The sequence below is a fragment of the Vitis riparia genome, chromosome 4, assembly GCF_004353265.1.
Source record: "Vitis riparia cultivar Riparia Gloire de Montpellier isolate 1030 chromosome 4, EGFV_Vit.rip_1.0, whole genome shotgun sequence".
NCBI classification, from domain to species: Eukaryota; Viridiplantae; Streptophyta; class Magnoliopsida; order Vitales; family Vitaceae; genus Vitis; species Vitis riparia.
Genome location: NC_048434.1, coordinates 12,122,537 through 12,137,168, shown reverse-complemented (window position 1 = coordinate 12,137,168; position 14,632 = coordinate 12,122,537). Strand labels below are relative to the sequence as shown.

Genomic DNA, 14,632 nt, shown 5'->3' with positions numbered 1-14,632 from the left:
CTCTCTTCAACATTTTCCATGACATAGCTCAATGAAATTCCTTTATCCTATTTGCAACAAGGTAGGCCCCCCACTGCACCTCCCCAGTATTCTCAACAACTCATTCAAACAAAATTCTCACATCTTATTGACAATAACAACTTCATTCGAGACTTTCAACGGCGAAATGCAATCGGAGGAGCCATCTTAGCAGAGCTTCCCTCATCGTAGCCATAGGCCCATAGCATTTCTGTTCAACGCCTATAATCAAGATCTCTGTAGGCAATCTTATAATTCATTCGAAATAACTTTCAAATTTATCATAAGGAACAACAAAAAACAAAACGTCATGGAGATAGGAAGGCTGTGAAGGGGATATTTTGAAGAGGAAATAATATTAAAAAAAGCCAACTGAGCTCCACGTTGCAATAGAATATCAAGACAGCTCACAGCACTCAGGGCATCTTCTCTCTCAGTAACGCTCCTCATAAGCCATACCACTCCAAAACTCCTCCAAAGCCCACGCGCCCACAGTCACTCTCTTCCTCACTCTGTTTCTCACAAGATGGCCAAGAGCGTTCTCATCCTCTGCGGCGATTACATGGAAGATTATGAGGTCTTTGTTCACTCTAGGCGGCATAAACAGTTTTGGGGTTGATTGTTATCTCACTATTTCATGTCGTTGCAGGTGATGGTTCCCTTTCAAGCGTTGCTGGCCTACGGAGTCTCCGTCCACGCTGTTTGCCCTGGAAAGAAAGCCGGCGACGTCTGCCGGACTGCTGTTCATCAGGGCCTTGGTCATCAGGTCAGCTTCTCGGCCTTCATCACTCAAAAGTAGCTCAATTTTTTTGGTGCGAAATGGAATCAAAGATTCTTTTGGATTTTGTAGTCTGCAAAAGATTTATGCTACGAAATTTTCTAGGAAATAGAAAAGATTCGTTTTGGTCGATTCAAATTTGCATCTGCTTAGTAATCCACAGTCAGAGATGTTTCATTTGATTATGGGTATCGCAGATTATACACTTCCATGATTAGATTCAATTTGATTTTTTGTGGGTGCTGTGTAAATTTCAAATTCGAGGGTTTTCGCACTTGTTGCTTAGTGAAATCAGTTTATTTTTGTGTGGGTGTTTGGTATATTTCGAATCCAATTGTTGTTTATTTAAATTAGGGGTACTGCTGATCATTGGCTCAATTGCATCACAATTAGCTTGTTTCTTTAGGATCGGTGTTGACCTATGATGTCCAGGGAGCAAAGAAACTGTTTCCAAGGGAGAATAGAATTTTTATGGAAAAGAAAAGGGAGACTACTGGATTAGTTAGCAGAAATTTTAAACTTTTTTCTGCTAACAGAAATAGAAAGAACGGGAATTACACAGAAAAACATGTGTTGGTATCAGTTTTTGAAATCAGATCATTTTTAAGAAATTCTAGAGCCATCACTTTCCAGAATTTTTTTAGAAAAGCTATCAATTTAATGATTGAAGCAATCCACAAATAAACATATTCACTGTTTGCATAATCAAAATTGAAAATTATAATTGTTAAAGCGTGATATATACCTTGTGGGCTCAAATCCTAATAAGTTTTTACAAACATTGGTAACTCAACAATGGTGTTTCTAAAAAAATTCATTCTTGTGTCATTCACTGAACCACACCCACATTCTTGTGCTGGTGGAGGAGGGCTGGATGCATTGTTTCAGATGTATGGCTTATATAGGAGATAGAGACATGATTGGATAACCTTTTTGTTCCCTATTGCTTGGTCATAATTGTGGCTCTGGCAGAGTCATCTCGATTGTGGGGGCAATGCTATGACACTAGGTATGATAGGCTCAAGGGATACTGGATGGGTACCTTCAGAATCTGATAAGTCTTTTGAAGAAATAAACATTGATGAAAATAGACTCATGTTTGCACTTTTTATGGTTCTTCCAGTTAATGACATTTTAAGAGGACTAAACTTCGTGAGATTAGATTGTTGTATTCCTTTTTCTTGTGTCTCTTTTTATCATTTTTTCTTATTTTTGGTGGTTGCAGACTTATTCTGAGTCACGGGGTCACAACTTCACAGTCAATGCAACCTTTGATGAGGTAGACGCAAGCAAATATGATGGACTTGTTATTCCAGGAGGGCGGGCTCCAGAATATCTTGCAATGAATGAATCTGTTTTGGACTTGGTACGCAAATTTTTTAGCTCTGGAAAACCAATTGCCTCTATTTGCCATGGGCAGTTAATCTTGGCAGCTTCAGGCTCAGTCAGAGGACGGAAGTGTACAGCTTACCCTGCTGTGGGACCTGCACTAATTGCTGCAGGAGCTCATTGGGTAGAACCTGAGACCATGTCAGCATGTGTTATTGATGGTAACCTTATTACTGCAGCAACTTACATAGGTCATCCTGGGTTCATCCAGCTTTTTGTAAAAGCACTAGGAGGCACCATAACTGGTTCAGATAAACGGATTCTATTTTTGTGTGGGGTAAGTTTTGACTTCCTATAATAACTTTGAGCTGGAAAAACCATACCTTGTTTATAATGGAACCTTTGTTCTTTTTTTCATTGCATTTTTCTGTGACCTATATGTAACTAGTTCAATATTGGTAGAGCACCAAAGTCATAAACGAAGGAAAGGGAAAAACAAATGCTTGTCCTCTAATGATCACTTCCAGTGTGCATCATCAAAGCACACAGGCATAGATTTGAATTTATGAATTTGGTGCTTTAATTAGTGTAAGAGTCACAAGACTTAAGACTGCAACTTCACTGGTTGTGTCCTTTGGATGAGGAATGAGAAACCTTCAACTAAAGTTGACTGAAAATCCTTACTAATTAGTATCTTTCACCCTTCCTACAAAATGGAGTTAGTTTTCAATTGTTTTTGGCATGAATGTTAGCTGTCATAGAATGCTAAGTCTTTGATGATGATACTTGTTGAGCTACCAATTTGATCCAAAAGGAAAAGTTGTTAGATAATGTTTTGCCAACAAAATATTTAACACCCTATGTGATATCCTGCATTGGTCAAGAAGAAAAGTTCCTATTATAGATGTGATTTTCTTTTAAATATTTAGATTTGTTTTAAAGTTGAATAAATTTTAGTCCCAAAACGGATAATATCCACATGGGAGGGAATAGGTCTTTATAAATGGTATCATAATCGATCATTAACCTGATGTGATAGTCTGTTTATTTTATTTTACAAGGTGTGTCTATCCATTTGATCCCATAATCCCCATAGGCAAGACAAGGATGTTTTGCCTGCAGGGTGAATGTAATATCCCACATCGGTGTGTTGGAAAAGTTCCTAGTATTATATATGTAAGGAGTTCATTCATTTTAACTATGTAGATTGTTTTAAAGTTGTGCAAGCTTTGATCTAAAACCCATCCACCTTGTAATGTCCATAGAACATGATGAAGATGTTTTGTTTGTAGGGTGATTGTGGTATTTCACATTGGCTGGAAAGAAAAGTTACTGACACTATATATGTAGTGAGTTTCTCTTAATTGTGTATATATGTTTTAAAGCCATGAGAGCTTTAGCCCACAATGGGCAATATTCTTTTTGAAAAATTCTGGAGAGAGGCAAAGGCTTATCCAGTTGGATAAGATATAAGGAATTTAGTTTGTTGTGTTTGCTAGAAGGAGTGGAGTTTTGTTGCCAAAAATAAGGGAAGTGGTTTAGCAAGATATGAAAGGAATGACAAAGGGGGTAAAGTTGGAGCAACACAAAAATGGGGCAGAAGATTCATTAAATGCTTAGCTTTGTTGAGGCATAGAAGTTTGTTTTAATTTTCCCTAAAAGGCAGAGGTGTCCTTTAGGGATGGGCTATTCTTTCAAGGAAACTTCTTGTCTTAGAGTGGTTTCTTTCTTTCAAGATACTAGGAGTGTTGCTTTTATCAAAGGACCTATAGTAGAAAGGAGCAAGATAGTGTCTTTGTTAATAGTCTTCCAGGGACAAGGTGAAGAATGTTTAGGGTGCAATAGGAGATGCGGTTGGGATTTAGTAAGGGAGCAAGGAGGTTTTAAGGAAGATGACTCTAGAATTGTAGACTTTGAAGAGGTGGGTTGGTCATAATTGGTAGCTGAAAGGTGGGATGAATTTATCCTTTCTAGGGGGAGCTCTCATTTTGTTCGAGTTTGATTAAGGTGCAAATGTGGAGATGGTGCTTCACTAGGATGTAAGGAGGTATAAAGATAAAAGAGTTATTCCTGGATAGATAGGTGATTGAGGTACCTATCAAAAAAAAAAAAAAAAGATGAGTGCTTGAGGTGGGGTGCTTTTGGAACAACATCCACATAAAGGAAGTGTGGGTGATGGTAATGGGACTTCCATTCCACTTGTATGATAGTATGTTGTTTAAAAAATTAGAGGATTGGTATGGAGGATTCGTTGGAGTTGATGGAGGCATAATTGTCACGCCTTGGATTTTAGACTTACTAATTAATACTCAAATACAAAATTAGTGCTCCCAAAACTGGGGAGACAAAATTTAAATGTTGAGTTTCTGGTTGATTTTGTGCAAAATGAAGACGTGGAAACCTGTTATAAAAAAGTATACATCCTGTGATAAACTTTGTAACCATTTATTAACAAATTGTTTCACAAAAGAAAACCTGTACCATCTTACTTTTTACATACCAAAACACCATGGTTCACTAAGGGTAGCCTATACTATAGGTGTACAAAAACAAATATACATTTTGTCATTCCTGCAAAAATGATTTAGTCTTTGAATGATACAAAGGCAAAAGTCTCAAAACACTTTCAACATGAACAAAACAACATCCAATCAATACAAAAGCAATACTTAAGCATTAACCCCAGCTGATGTCTTCTGACTTGTATCTAAAGGTGGAAGGAATAGGGTCAGTTCACAACTCAGTAGGAAAGCTTATAACCATCCTGTGCATATTCTTAAAAACTTTGAATTAAACATATAATAGCATGCATGATAAACAATTTATAACCATTAGCAAATATGCAATAATGTCAAACATGTATGCATGTTGTTGATGATTTTATCTCTGTTTAGCCTCATCCATCATCTCACACCTGATAAGCTACTAACCCCCACTATGTACATATCAAACATCAATGCTCCAAAAGCTACTCGGTCATAATAATGACTATTCTGGGACTATCGTCCAAGGGTAAGTCATACCCCATGTCTTCTGGGACTCATACCTAATGGTAGGACCAACCCATGCCTTTTGGGACTACAACGCAAGGGTAGGACCAACCCCATACACTCACATTAGAATGTCTTCCTCAAGGGCTTTAGGGACTTTCATCCAAGGACCCATGATCCTACATAAACAATATATCCAAAGATAGTGCCTGTAGCTTTACATAAACACTTCCCACATATCAATCTATTTTCTGGATATTATCTGCCATTATTCCATATTGTTTTTGCAAAGCAACCATATAATGAACCCTTTTCTCAATATTGAACCCATGAATCTTCATACCAATACATATCCAAATATCATTGCAACATTTTAAAACAATAAACCGAGAACACCATGACACATTAAAATACTTCATGAAATCATAGTAATGACATGAAAATTCCAATAAATGCTTCAAGAAATGACACCAAGATATACAATGGAATGGTATGAAATTCCCTACCTTACGCCAACTTCTCTTTTGCAATCCTTCTATGTGGACACCCTTAGCTATTACAAGGAACTGAAATGAAACAATATAGTTTAGGTTTTCTAGCCATAAAAATTTCATAATTAAAGCTTATGACATTCTTCCCTTATTGCGAATTTTAACAATTTGATGTTGATCACTTAACTTTCCATATTCCCTAATCATCATGCCTACAGGTTTAAAATCTAATTTAAGGTGGATTGAACAATCTTTTCTATGCATATTGATGTCTCCCAATTAATTAGTATACACTACTTATTTTGATTTTGCTTCAAGTATTCAAATAAACATAATTAATCACAGGATTCATTAATTTTTTTTTTTTCAATTAAAGCAAACTAAACAAACAAGCATGCTAAATCTTCCATCAAGAGATATTTAAATCAAAATATTTAAAACCCTAATTAACCTTGATTTATAATTAAAATATGTTTATACCTAATTAAACTCAGCTTTTAAACAAACTTTACCGTTAATTTGCTTCAAAAGATCATTTGGAACCTAAATCTACCAAAATCACTAAATTTATCTTCTTCTTTACCTTGATTCTTCACTTTCTCTATCTAGATTCTCTCTCTAAACCCACCAGCTTGTTGCAGAGACAGGTCTGGTAGCCCTTATAAAGGGGCCTTGAAGCTGGCATGCATGAGGTGGCAGGCCCTAAGGCTGCCACTAACCTCAAGTTTCCTATATTTGCGGTTTAGTCCCTCTAGTTATAAGTTTTTATGCCTATTGCTGCACATTAGTCCCTTAAGTTTTCATAATTCTAATTAACCCCTAAGAACCTAATAAGCATACTTATGTCGTTAACTAACCATACTTAACATTAACCAAAGTTTAATTCACACTAAACAACATTAGCGTTAAACTAATCTTAGCCTCTAATTAAGCACGTTTAAGGTTAAGTACAAAGATAATCATTATTACTTATTTAATTCATTATTACTAGGTATTACAATAACTATGTTCCAAAACCTTCAATGGGTAAGAATCCTTGTGATGTTAGATGGGAGGAAGGTAATCTAGGTCTCCTCAAGTGGTGGTGGGTTCAAGGGGTTTCGTGATTTAGTTGTGTTGGGTAGTTCCACCATGGTTGTCTCTGGTGGTCCCTAAGGAGGATTTCAAGGACTAAGAGATTTGGGAGGAAGATAGGGACGATTCATGTGTTGGAGAAAGAGTGATCAATAATAATGAGGATGGTATGAAAGGTGTAGGAGATGTGTCATTCTTTGGTTTAAAGAGGGTTAGAAATGGTGGGTAAACGACTAGAGATTTAAATACAAGGATGGTTAATAGGTTAAAGGATGAAGTCTTGGAAGGTGACAATGGGCTCTATGTTGAAAACAAGCTTGGATGTTTGGGTAGTGGGTTTGAGAGCATAGGATTGTTTCTAGGCTACATTAAGCCTAGGATTTTTGGGCGAGGTTAGGCTTAGTCTATTGAGGGGTTGGTTTTAAAGCATTCCATTATGGTATGGATAGGTGTTAGTGGGCTTAGGTGGGTCCGGTGCCCATGGAAGAGATGAGGAGGGGATGTTGTCTAAGAGGGTGTGGCTTGATTTTTCAAAATCAATAAAGCGTAGTATCTCTTCGGTCAAAAAGGGAGGACACTCCTACTTTCGAAGGGCTAAGGATGGTGCACAAGGATCTAGTGGTTGGTTCCATTTGTACTCAAATGGCGTCCCTTTTTTTGACTGCTCTGATGTTGTTAGACCATAATACCTCATGATTTGATGTGGTGCTTTTAAAGGAAGCTTCTAGGTTTGCAAGCAATCCTTTATACTTTGTGAACTCGGTTGGGGGTAGGGCTTTGAGTTCTCTTTCTTTCTCTAAGGGGCTTAATGTTAAGTGGAGGATTGTGAGCCTAAAGGGTGCAAAGATGATTTTGAGTGCAAGGACAAGACGCCTTTGAGAATATTTTGGCAAATGGAAGCCTGGTGGAGTTTTCATTTGTTAGGGAGAAGGTAGATGGCAATTTGAAGGGTGTGAGGACAACGGACAAGGATGTGGTAGTACAAGAGGGGTTTGAGCATGGTGGCTTTCAACAATTTCTCGGTCTTGTTGAGAGAGGGGCTTGAATTGGAGATTTTGAGTCTCGTTAAAGAGATGAAAAAGAGGAATTAAAAACCCGGATTGGTGAGAAGAGGAGGAAGAAAAACTGTTCTTCCTCATTTGAAGGGGGACTAAGGAGGTTGGAATGTTCTATGAATCATATAGGAAAACTTAAAGGGAGTGAGAATGGAAAGGATGGCTAGGAGCTTGCTAAAGTTTGCCAATGAAGTTAAGAATTCGTTCATGGAATGTTAGAAGGGAAAATGACAAACAGAAAAGGAAGGTTGTAAAGTCCCTACTTCAATCATTAATGATAGACTTGGTGTGTTTACAAGAAATAAAAATTTAGAATATGTTGGTGGAGATAGTTAGGAGCTTAGGAATGAGATGATTTTTAGATTGGGGAGTTATGGGAGCTAGAGGTGCAGTTGGAGGAGTGATAGTCTTTTGGGACAAGAGAGTGTTATAGCTTGATTGCATGGGAGGGAGGAGTTTCCAATTTTATGTTGCTTTAGGTGAATCAAAGATGGCTTCATTTAGGTTACTTTGGGGTTTTCAAAACCAACTTTAGGGAGGGGAATTAAAGGGTTTGTGGACTGAGTTAGGGGCTATAAAAGGGTTGTGGGAAGATCCCTGGTGTGTCTAAAGAGATTTCAACATAGCTAGGTTCCCCACAAAACGTGGCAGCGGGGATAAGTTGTCTACAACCATGAGAAGACTCTTAGATATTATTGAGGAGCTAGAGCTATGAGGTCCTCCTCTACAAGGGAGGCCCTTTCATGTGGTGTGGAAGATTAAATAACTAGTCTATGTCAATGTTGGATCGGTTTTTGGTGTTTGAAGAGTGAGAAATTCATTATAGAGAGGTGGTGCAGTGTACTTTACGAAGGCCTGTATCATATCATTCTTCAATTCTTTTAGATAGTAAAGGGGGTAGGTAGTATTCCATTCAGTTTGAATATATGTGGTTGAAGATAGAGGGTTTCGAAGACTTTCTTTAGGAGTGGCAGATGGTATATAATTTCAGAGGTTCATACAACTTCATTTTGGCTTTTTAATTGAAAGTGCTGGAAATAGAATGGATGGAAGGTTTTTGGTAATGTGTTAGAGGGTGTTTGGTAAATCAACTTAATGACTTAATGACTTAATTTAAGTTATTAAGCAAATTAAGTATGATAAAATAACTTAATATCACAACTTAAAGTTAATAATGACTTTAAGTATTAAGTCAAAATAATTAATTTAGTCTTAATCCTTTTTTTTTTTTTTTTTTTTTGTTTGCCCACATCTAACAAAAATATATTTAACAACTATAACTTCAGATTCATTACTCATCTTTTATGAAAATAAATATTAGTTAAAAGTTTTAATAATAAACATTAATTACAACTTATGAGGACAAGTATGTCAATTTAATAACTTAAAATAAATTTTAAGTTAACTTTACCAATAACCTTAATACTTAAAGTAAAAAATAAGTAATAAGTTTTAAGTTAACAATTTAAGAGCAATTTTACTTAAAATCAACTTAAGTTATTAAGTAATAAGTATTAAGTTTTACTAAACACTCACTTAGTCAAGAAGGAGATGACTTTTAGTCAGGTGTGCTTGTGGGATTCTAAGGAAAAGGAAGGAGCTTTTTCTCTTGAGGAAGCCAAAGCTAGAAGTGTAGCAAGGGAAGAGGATTGCATGTGGATGTTTTTGGAAGAAGTCTCTTACACACTTAAATCGAGAGAGATTTGGCTAAAGGAGGGTGACAAAAACACTATTTTTTTATTTTTTTTATTTTATAAAATGGATAATGCACATAAGAGAAGGAATTTTTTTGCGAAAATCAAAATTATTGGGACTTAGCTACATGAGGACTAGGAGGTAAAGGAAATAGTTTAGGCTTTGCAATTGTTTGATTTAGGGGAGTGGAGACCTAGCACTATGGAATGTTTTTCAAAGCCTTAAACAATCAGAGATTGAAGGATTAGAGGTGCCTTTCACTAAGGAGGAGGTGTTCAAGGTTTTGTCAGGCTTGAATGGGGATAAGACTTTAGGCTTGGGTGGTTTTCCTATGCTTTCTAGCAATTTAGTAGAGACTTTATGAAAGACAAAGTGTTGGGGCTTTTTAGGGAGTTCTAAGACTTAGGAAAGTTTGAGAAAAAATGGTTGAATGCTATGTTAATTTTTTTTTTTTTTAAAAAAATTGTGTTAATGATCTAATAGACTTTTAGATCAATTAGCTTGGTGGATTGTTTGTACAGCTCCTAGCTAAGGTGTTGGCAAATAAGTTGAAGGTGGCGGGAAAGGTGGTTTTTGATTTCCAAAATGTTGTTGTAGAGGGAAGGTAGATTTTTGATGCAACAGTTACCGTTAATGAGGTAATTGATCCTATGATGAAGAGTGGCTCCAATAGTATAGTTTGTAAGCTTGACATTGAGAAGACATATGACCATGTTAATTGAGGTTTGTTGCTAACTATTCTTGGAAAAATGGGGTTTGATCAGAAATGGACTGAATGATTAAATGATACATCTCAACAATAAAGTTTTCCTTGTTGGTCAATGATGCTCCTTTGGGTTTTTTTGAAAGCTTCAGACGCTTGAGACAAGGGGACCTTCTCTCTTCTTATGTATTTGTTTTGGTGATGAAGACGCTCAGTTGTCTATTGGGGAGGGCTAGGGAGGGTGGTTTTTTTGTTGGCTTTTAAGCTTGTGAGGGAAGGGAAGTGAGGGGGTGGAAGTGTCTGTTCTGTTGTTTGCCAACACCACCTTAGTTTTTTGCGAGGCCATGCAAATTCAAATGATACATTTAAGTTGGTTGTTCATGTGGTTTAAAGGTATCTCGAGGTTGAAAATTATCCTTGAGAAAAGTGAACTGATCCTAATATAGAGGGTGGCTAATGTGGAGGATTTGGCTTTATAATTGGGATACAGTGTTAAGGAGCTTCCAACTACTTACTAGGAGCTTCCTTTAAGGGCTCCATTCATAGCAAAGTCAGTTTAGGACAATGTGAAAGAAAGTTTTCACAGAGGATTATTGTGAAAAAGATAATATATTTTGCATGGGGAAGGCTCACCCTAATTCAAAGTACTTTGTGCAGTTTGTCTATTTATTTTATGTCCTTGTTCAACATGCTTAGAAAGGTCAGATTGAGGGTTGAGAAAATTTAGAAGGTACTTTCTTTGGTGAGGTGGGACTTTAGAGAGAAAGATGCATTAGTGAAATGACCAATTGTTTGCAAAGAGAGAAGAAATAGAGCTTTGGAAGAGAGGATGGTCATTGGCAAATAGAAGTCTCCTTTGTTAAGGCAAAGAGGAATCAATAGATCACATTCTTCTACACTATGCCAAAGTAAGGGAATTGTTGCAAATTTTATTCTCTTTGTTAGGCATCACATGGGTCCTTCCTTCTATGGCCAAGGAGATTCTTTTGAGTTGCCATGATTCTTTTGTTGGAAAAAAACGCAAGAAGCAAGAAGGTTTAGAAAGCTAGTGTGCTATTCATTTTTTGGACATATGGAAGGAAAGAAATTGAAGAGTGTTCAAAAGTGAAGAGCAGCCAGTTCAAGCACTAAAGTGTTCCTTTCCTTAGAAATCTAGTGCTATGGGTTTGCATGTACCTGGAAGAAGGCTCATTGCCTTTAATTGATTTTATAGATAGTGGGGGATATAATTGAGGGGAGGGGGTAGTTATTTTTATGCTCTCTCTTTTTCTGGCAATGTCTTTTGGTACCTATTGTATACTCCATGTGTACCTTGGTGTGTAGCTTCTTTTTTATATTTATGATATTTGCTTGCAGACTTATCTAGAAAATGGAATTATTATATATAAAAAATGGAAATATGAGAACAAAGATAGCTCAGAGAATCCTTTTGTGTCTCTGTTTTTTATTTTCTTATTGTTTTATAATGACGAAACAATAGAACTCTACTCTTGCATTTGGACTTACAAAATTTAATCAAATTACTTACAGTTGCCAATCACCTTGAATGATTAAAATTATCTGGTTCATGTATCTCACTTAACATTTACCAACCTATTAAATAATATGCTTGCAAAAAATTGATAAAATGTAAGGGTGAAATTGTTTGCTAAATATCCCTATGCCATCCTGCCAATCTTATTGTTGAAGAACTGCATGTCTCCATTGCAATGCTAGATCACTACTTAGTTCACCTCATAACTTCAAAATCAATTGATTACAGTAGGCTTCCCAGCAAAAGAAACTTGTAAAATCTTACTTTGGAAGATAGTTAAATCCAAACACAAAATAAGTTCTCTCTTATATTTTGGCATTCATTAACAAATTTTGTATGCCAACTCTATCAATTAGATTACCAGCTGGTATGGATAGCTGATTAGTTGGTTTTTCACCCAGTAGCTCTTGTTTAGGTGGATTGAATGCAAGGTTTGTATCATTTTTTCTTAAAGCATGGAAGACACAATTGAGTGCCTTTAATTGTAATTTAGTACCTGGGATATTCTTTCTTGATTATTAAATTCAAAACTTGCAAGGACTTCATTGGGGAACTCCCAATAAATTATTCAGTGGGTTGGCAATGGGTGGTTTGGATCCAAATTTTCTTGAAACACCCCAAAACATAGAATGCTTCCAGTCTGCAGCTACCTCTCAATCGAATTTGTGAACTTTCCCTCTGAAAAATTTATATTGGTTTGAAAGTGCCCTTACAGTTAACTAGGCATCATTGCTTTCGTTCTTCTGTTTTTTTAGGATTACATGGAAGACTATGAGGTTATGGTCCCTTTTCAATCCTTTCAAGCTCTTGAATGCCATGTTGATGCGGTTTGCCCGAAGAAGAAGGCCGGTGAGACCTGTCCAACTGCTATTCATGATTTTGAAGGTGATCAAACTTACAGTGAGAAGCCAGGCCATGATTTCACTCTAACAGCCACTTTTGAAGATCTAAACATCCCAAGCTATGATGCTCTTGTTATACCTGGAGGCCGAGCACCAGAATACTTGGCATTAAATGAGAAAGTTATTGCCTTAGTGAAGGAATTCATGGAGGCAGGAAAGCCAGTTGCATCCATTTGCCACGGACAACAGATTTTAGCTGCTGCTGGAGTTCTCAAGGTAGCTTTATTGACATTGTTCTGAAAATAATTAAATCCTTCAGGAAGTTTGTAACTGGTAAAACCTTTATGCTGATTTTTATGCTGGTTTTAAGCAATAGTTATGATGCATTTCCAAATTGACTGGGTTCTGATTGCTCCTTTATGTTAGAGGGTCAAGGGGGGTGAAGTAATATGATAATTAGAATGCTGTGTTTTTGTTTGGATTTGTACAAGGACTTCTTGTCTTCCCATGGGTTCTTTTCTTGCTTAAAATTATTAATTAACCATAGATAAGGGGGAGAGAGAAAAGGAGAGAACCAAATTTGTGGAATGTTGCATGTATCTGGTCCAACAGATTTAGTTTCCTAGTGAGATATTTCCCAAATTGCTGCATAGATGTATCTGTTAAGTTTTGATGCTTTACTGATTTATTGATATTCATGTTTGTCTATTTTATTAGTTGTGTTTTGAAAATCTGTGGAATTAGGAGTTTCAGTAAGCATGATTGCCATATTCTGATTGTCGTTTATGAACTGTATTATAGGGAAAGAAATGCACTGCATATCCTGCTGTGAAACTCAATGTAGTCTTGTCTGGGGCAACATGGTTAGAACCTGAGCCAATAGATCGCTGTTTCACAGATGGAAATTTGGTAACTGGAGCTGCTTGGCCAGGCCATCCAGAGTTCATCTCTCAGTTGATGACGTTGCTCGGTATCCAGGTCTTGTTCTAGTTATTTATCTATGTGCTGGTCTGTATGCCTTAATTGTCTATTGAATAAATAGAAGATTCAGCTTACGTATCAGAATGAGGAAACTTTTTAAATTTTGGTGTTGTGACTATGCAGTCTATATGTTATTTGGATTGGGAAGAAAACTTGTGTTCATTTCATATCTCCTTTTTCTTTTGGTACAGCTTTTATTCACATGCTGGAATTAGAGCCCATTAGAAGATTAGGCATGGATTCACCTGGTTTGCATTCTGAGATCGCTTCCATTCCAATGGGGCAAATAATTGAAACCATTGCTTCATGTTCTGAGGCCCCTTAGAGTTGGTCATGATCATTGTTATAAGCTTTCCTAAATTGTTCTTGAAATACCTGAATCTCTCCTTGAGTAAATCATGAACTCCTACCATGCATTGCTTTCCTAGCCTCAAATTCATTCATGAATAGTTTTTCCATATCAGCTCCAATATTCCAATTAGGAACCATAAAATTACTCCTGAAGCTGCAAAATAAATCTTGAACCTTTGATTTAGCATTGTCCTCAAAGGTACTGCCCCTTTCTAGGTTGGAGAGGATTCAATTCTTTGTATCGTCCATCCAATGTTCTACTAAACCTGCCAAAATTCATCCCCACCACCTTTCTATTGACCTTGATGCTGATTTTAGCACTTTGTTCCTGCATAGTTTGGCTATTAGATGAATATTGTTGGGATTGTAAGTCCAAAAAGTCATCAATAATCATTTTATCTTATTAAGAAAATTGGTATTGTTTTGAATATCATTTTGTGATGTGGAGTCATATCTATATTCAATACATGAGTAACGTATAGTTTACATTGGGGTTCATCATTGTCGGTTCCTTCCAAATTAAAGCTTGGTTCACAATTAAAAATGAAAATGGGCAATCCATTTGGTGATTGCAGTGTGCAGTTGCCCCACTTGTAGTATATGATCTTTGTTTTAGTGCCACTTGAACAACACCCGCATGGTAATGAAGGCAAAAGCAAAGCAAGGCTGGAATGTGTGCCATGAAAGACAGGATAAATGGCAATTTCAATTGGGAGAGTTGGAAACTGGGATGTGGGTTAATTAACAGTGCAGGTGTGAGGCTGCATTCAGGCAATTGATATCTCTATTAA

The 14,632-nt window shown here is 36.6% G+C and overlaps 1 protein-coding gene across 1 annotated transcript; it reads left to right on the top strand.

Annotated features, from left to right (window-relative positions):
• Positions 1-421: 421 nt before the first annotated feature.
• On the top strand, positions 422-13,659 carry LOC117912925 (protein DJ-1 homolog D). Its single transcript, XM_034827732.1, has 5 exons — positions 422-595; positions 668-784; positions 2,022-2,462; positions 12,423-12,785; positions 13,311-13,659. Exons 1-5 carry the CDS (start codon positions 545-547, stop codon positions 13,497-13,499), a joined length of 1,161 nt encoding a protein of 386 aa, XP_034683623.1. The 5' UTR covers positions 422-544; the 3' UTR covers positions 13,500-13,659.
• Positions 13,660-14,632: the final 973 nt, after the last annotated feature.

Bases quoted from the DNA above. Each gene is read 5' to 3' on its own strand.
- LOC117912925 (XM_034827732.1), top strand. From the start codon at position 545: ATGGCCAAGAGCGTTCTCATCCTCTGCGGCGATTACATGGAAGATTAT. The intron at 2,463-12,422 runs GTAAGTTTTGAC...CTGTTTTTTTAG, and splicing joins GGATTCTATTTTTGTGTGGG to GATTACATGGAAGACTATGA. The intron at 12,786-13,310 runs GTAGCTTTATTG...ACTGTATTATAG, and splicing joins CTGCTGCTGGAGTTCTCAAG to GGAAAGAAATGCACTGCATA.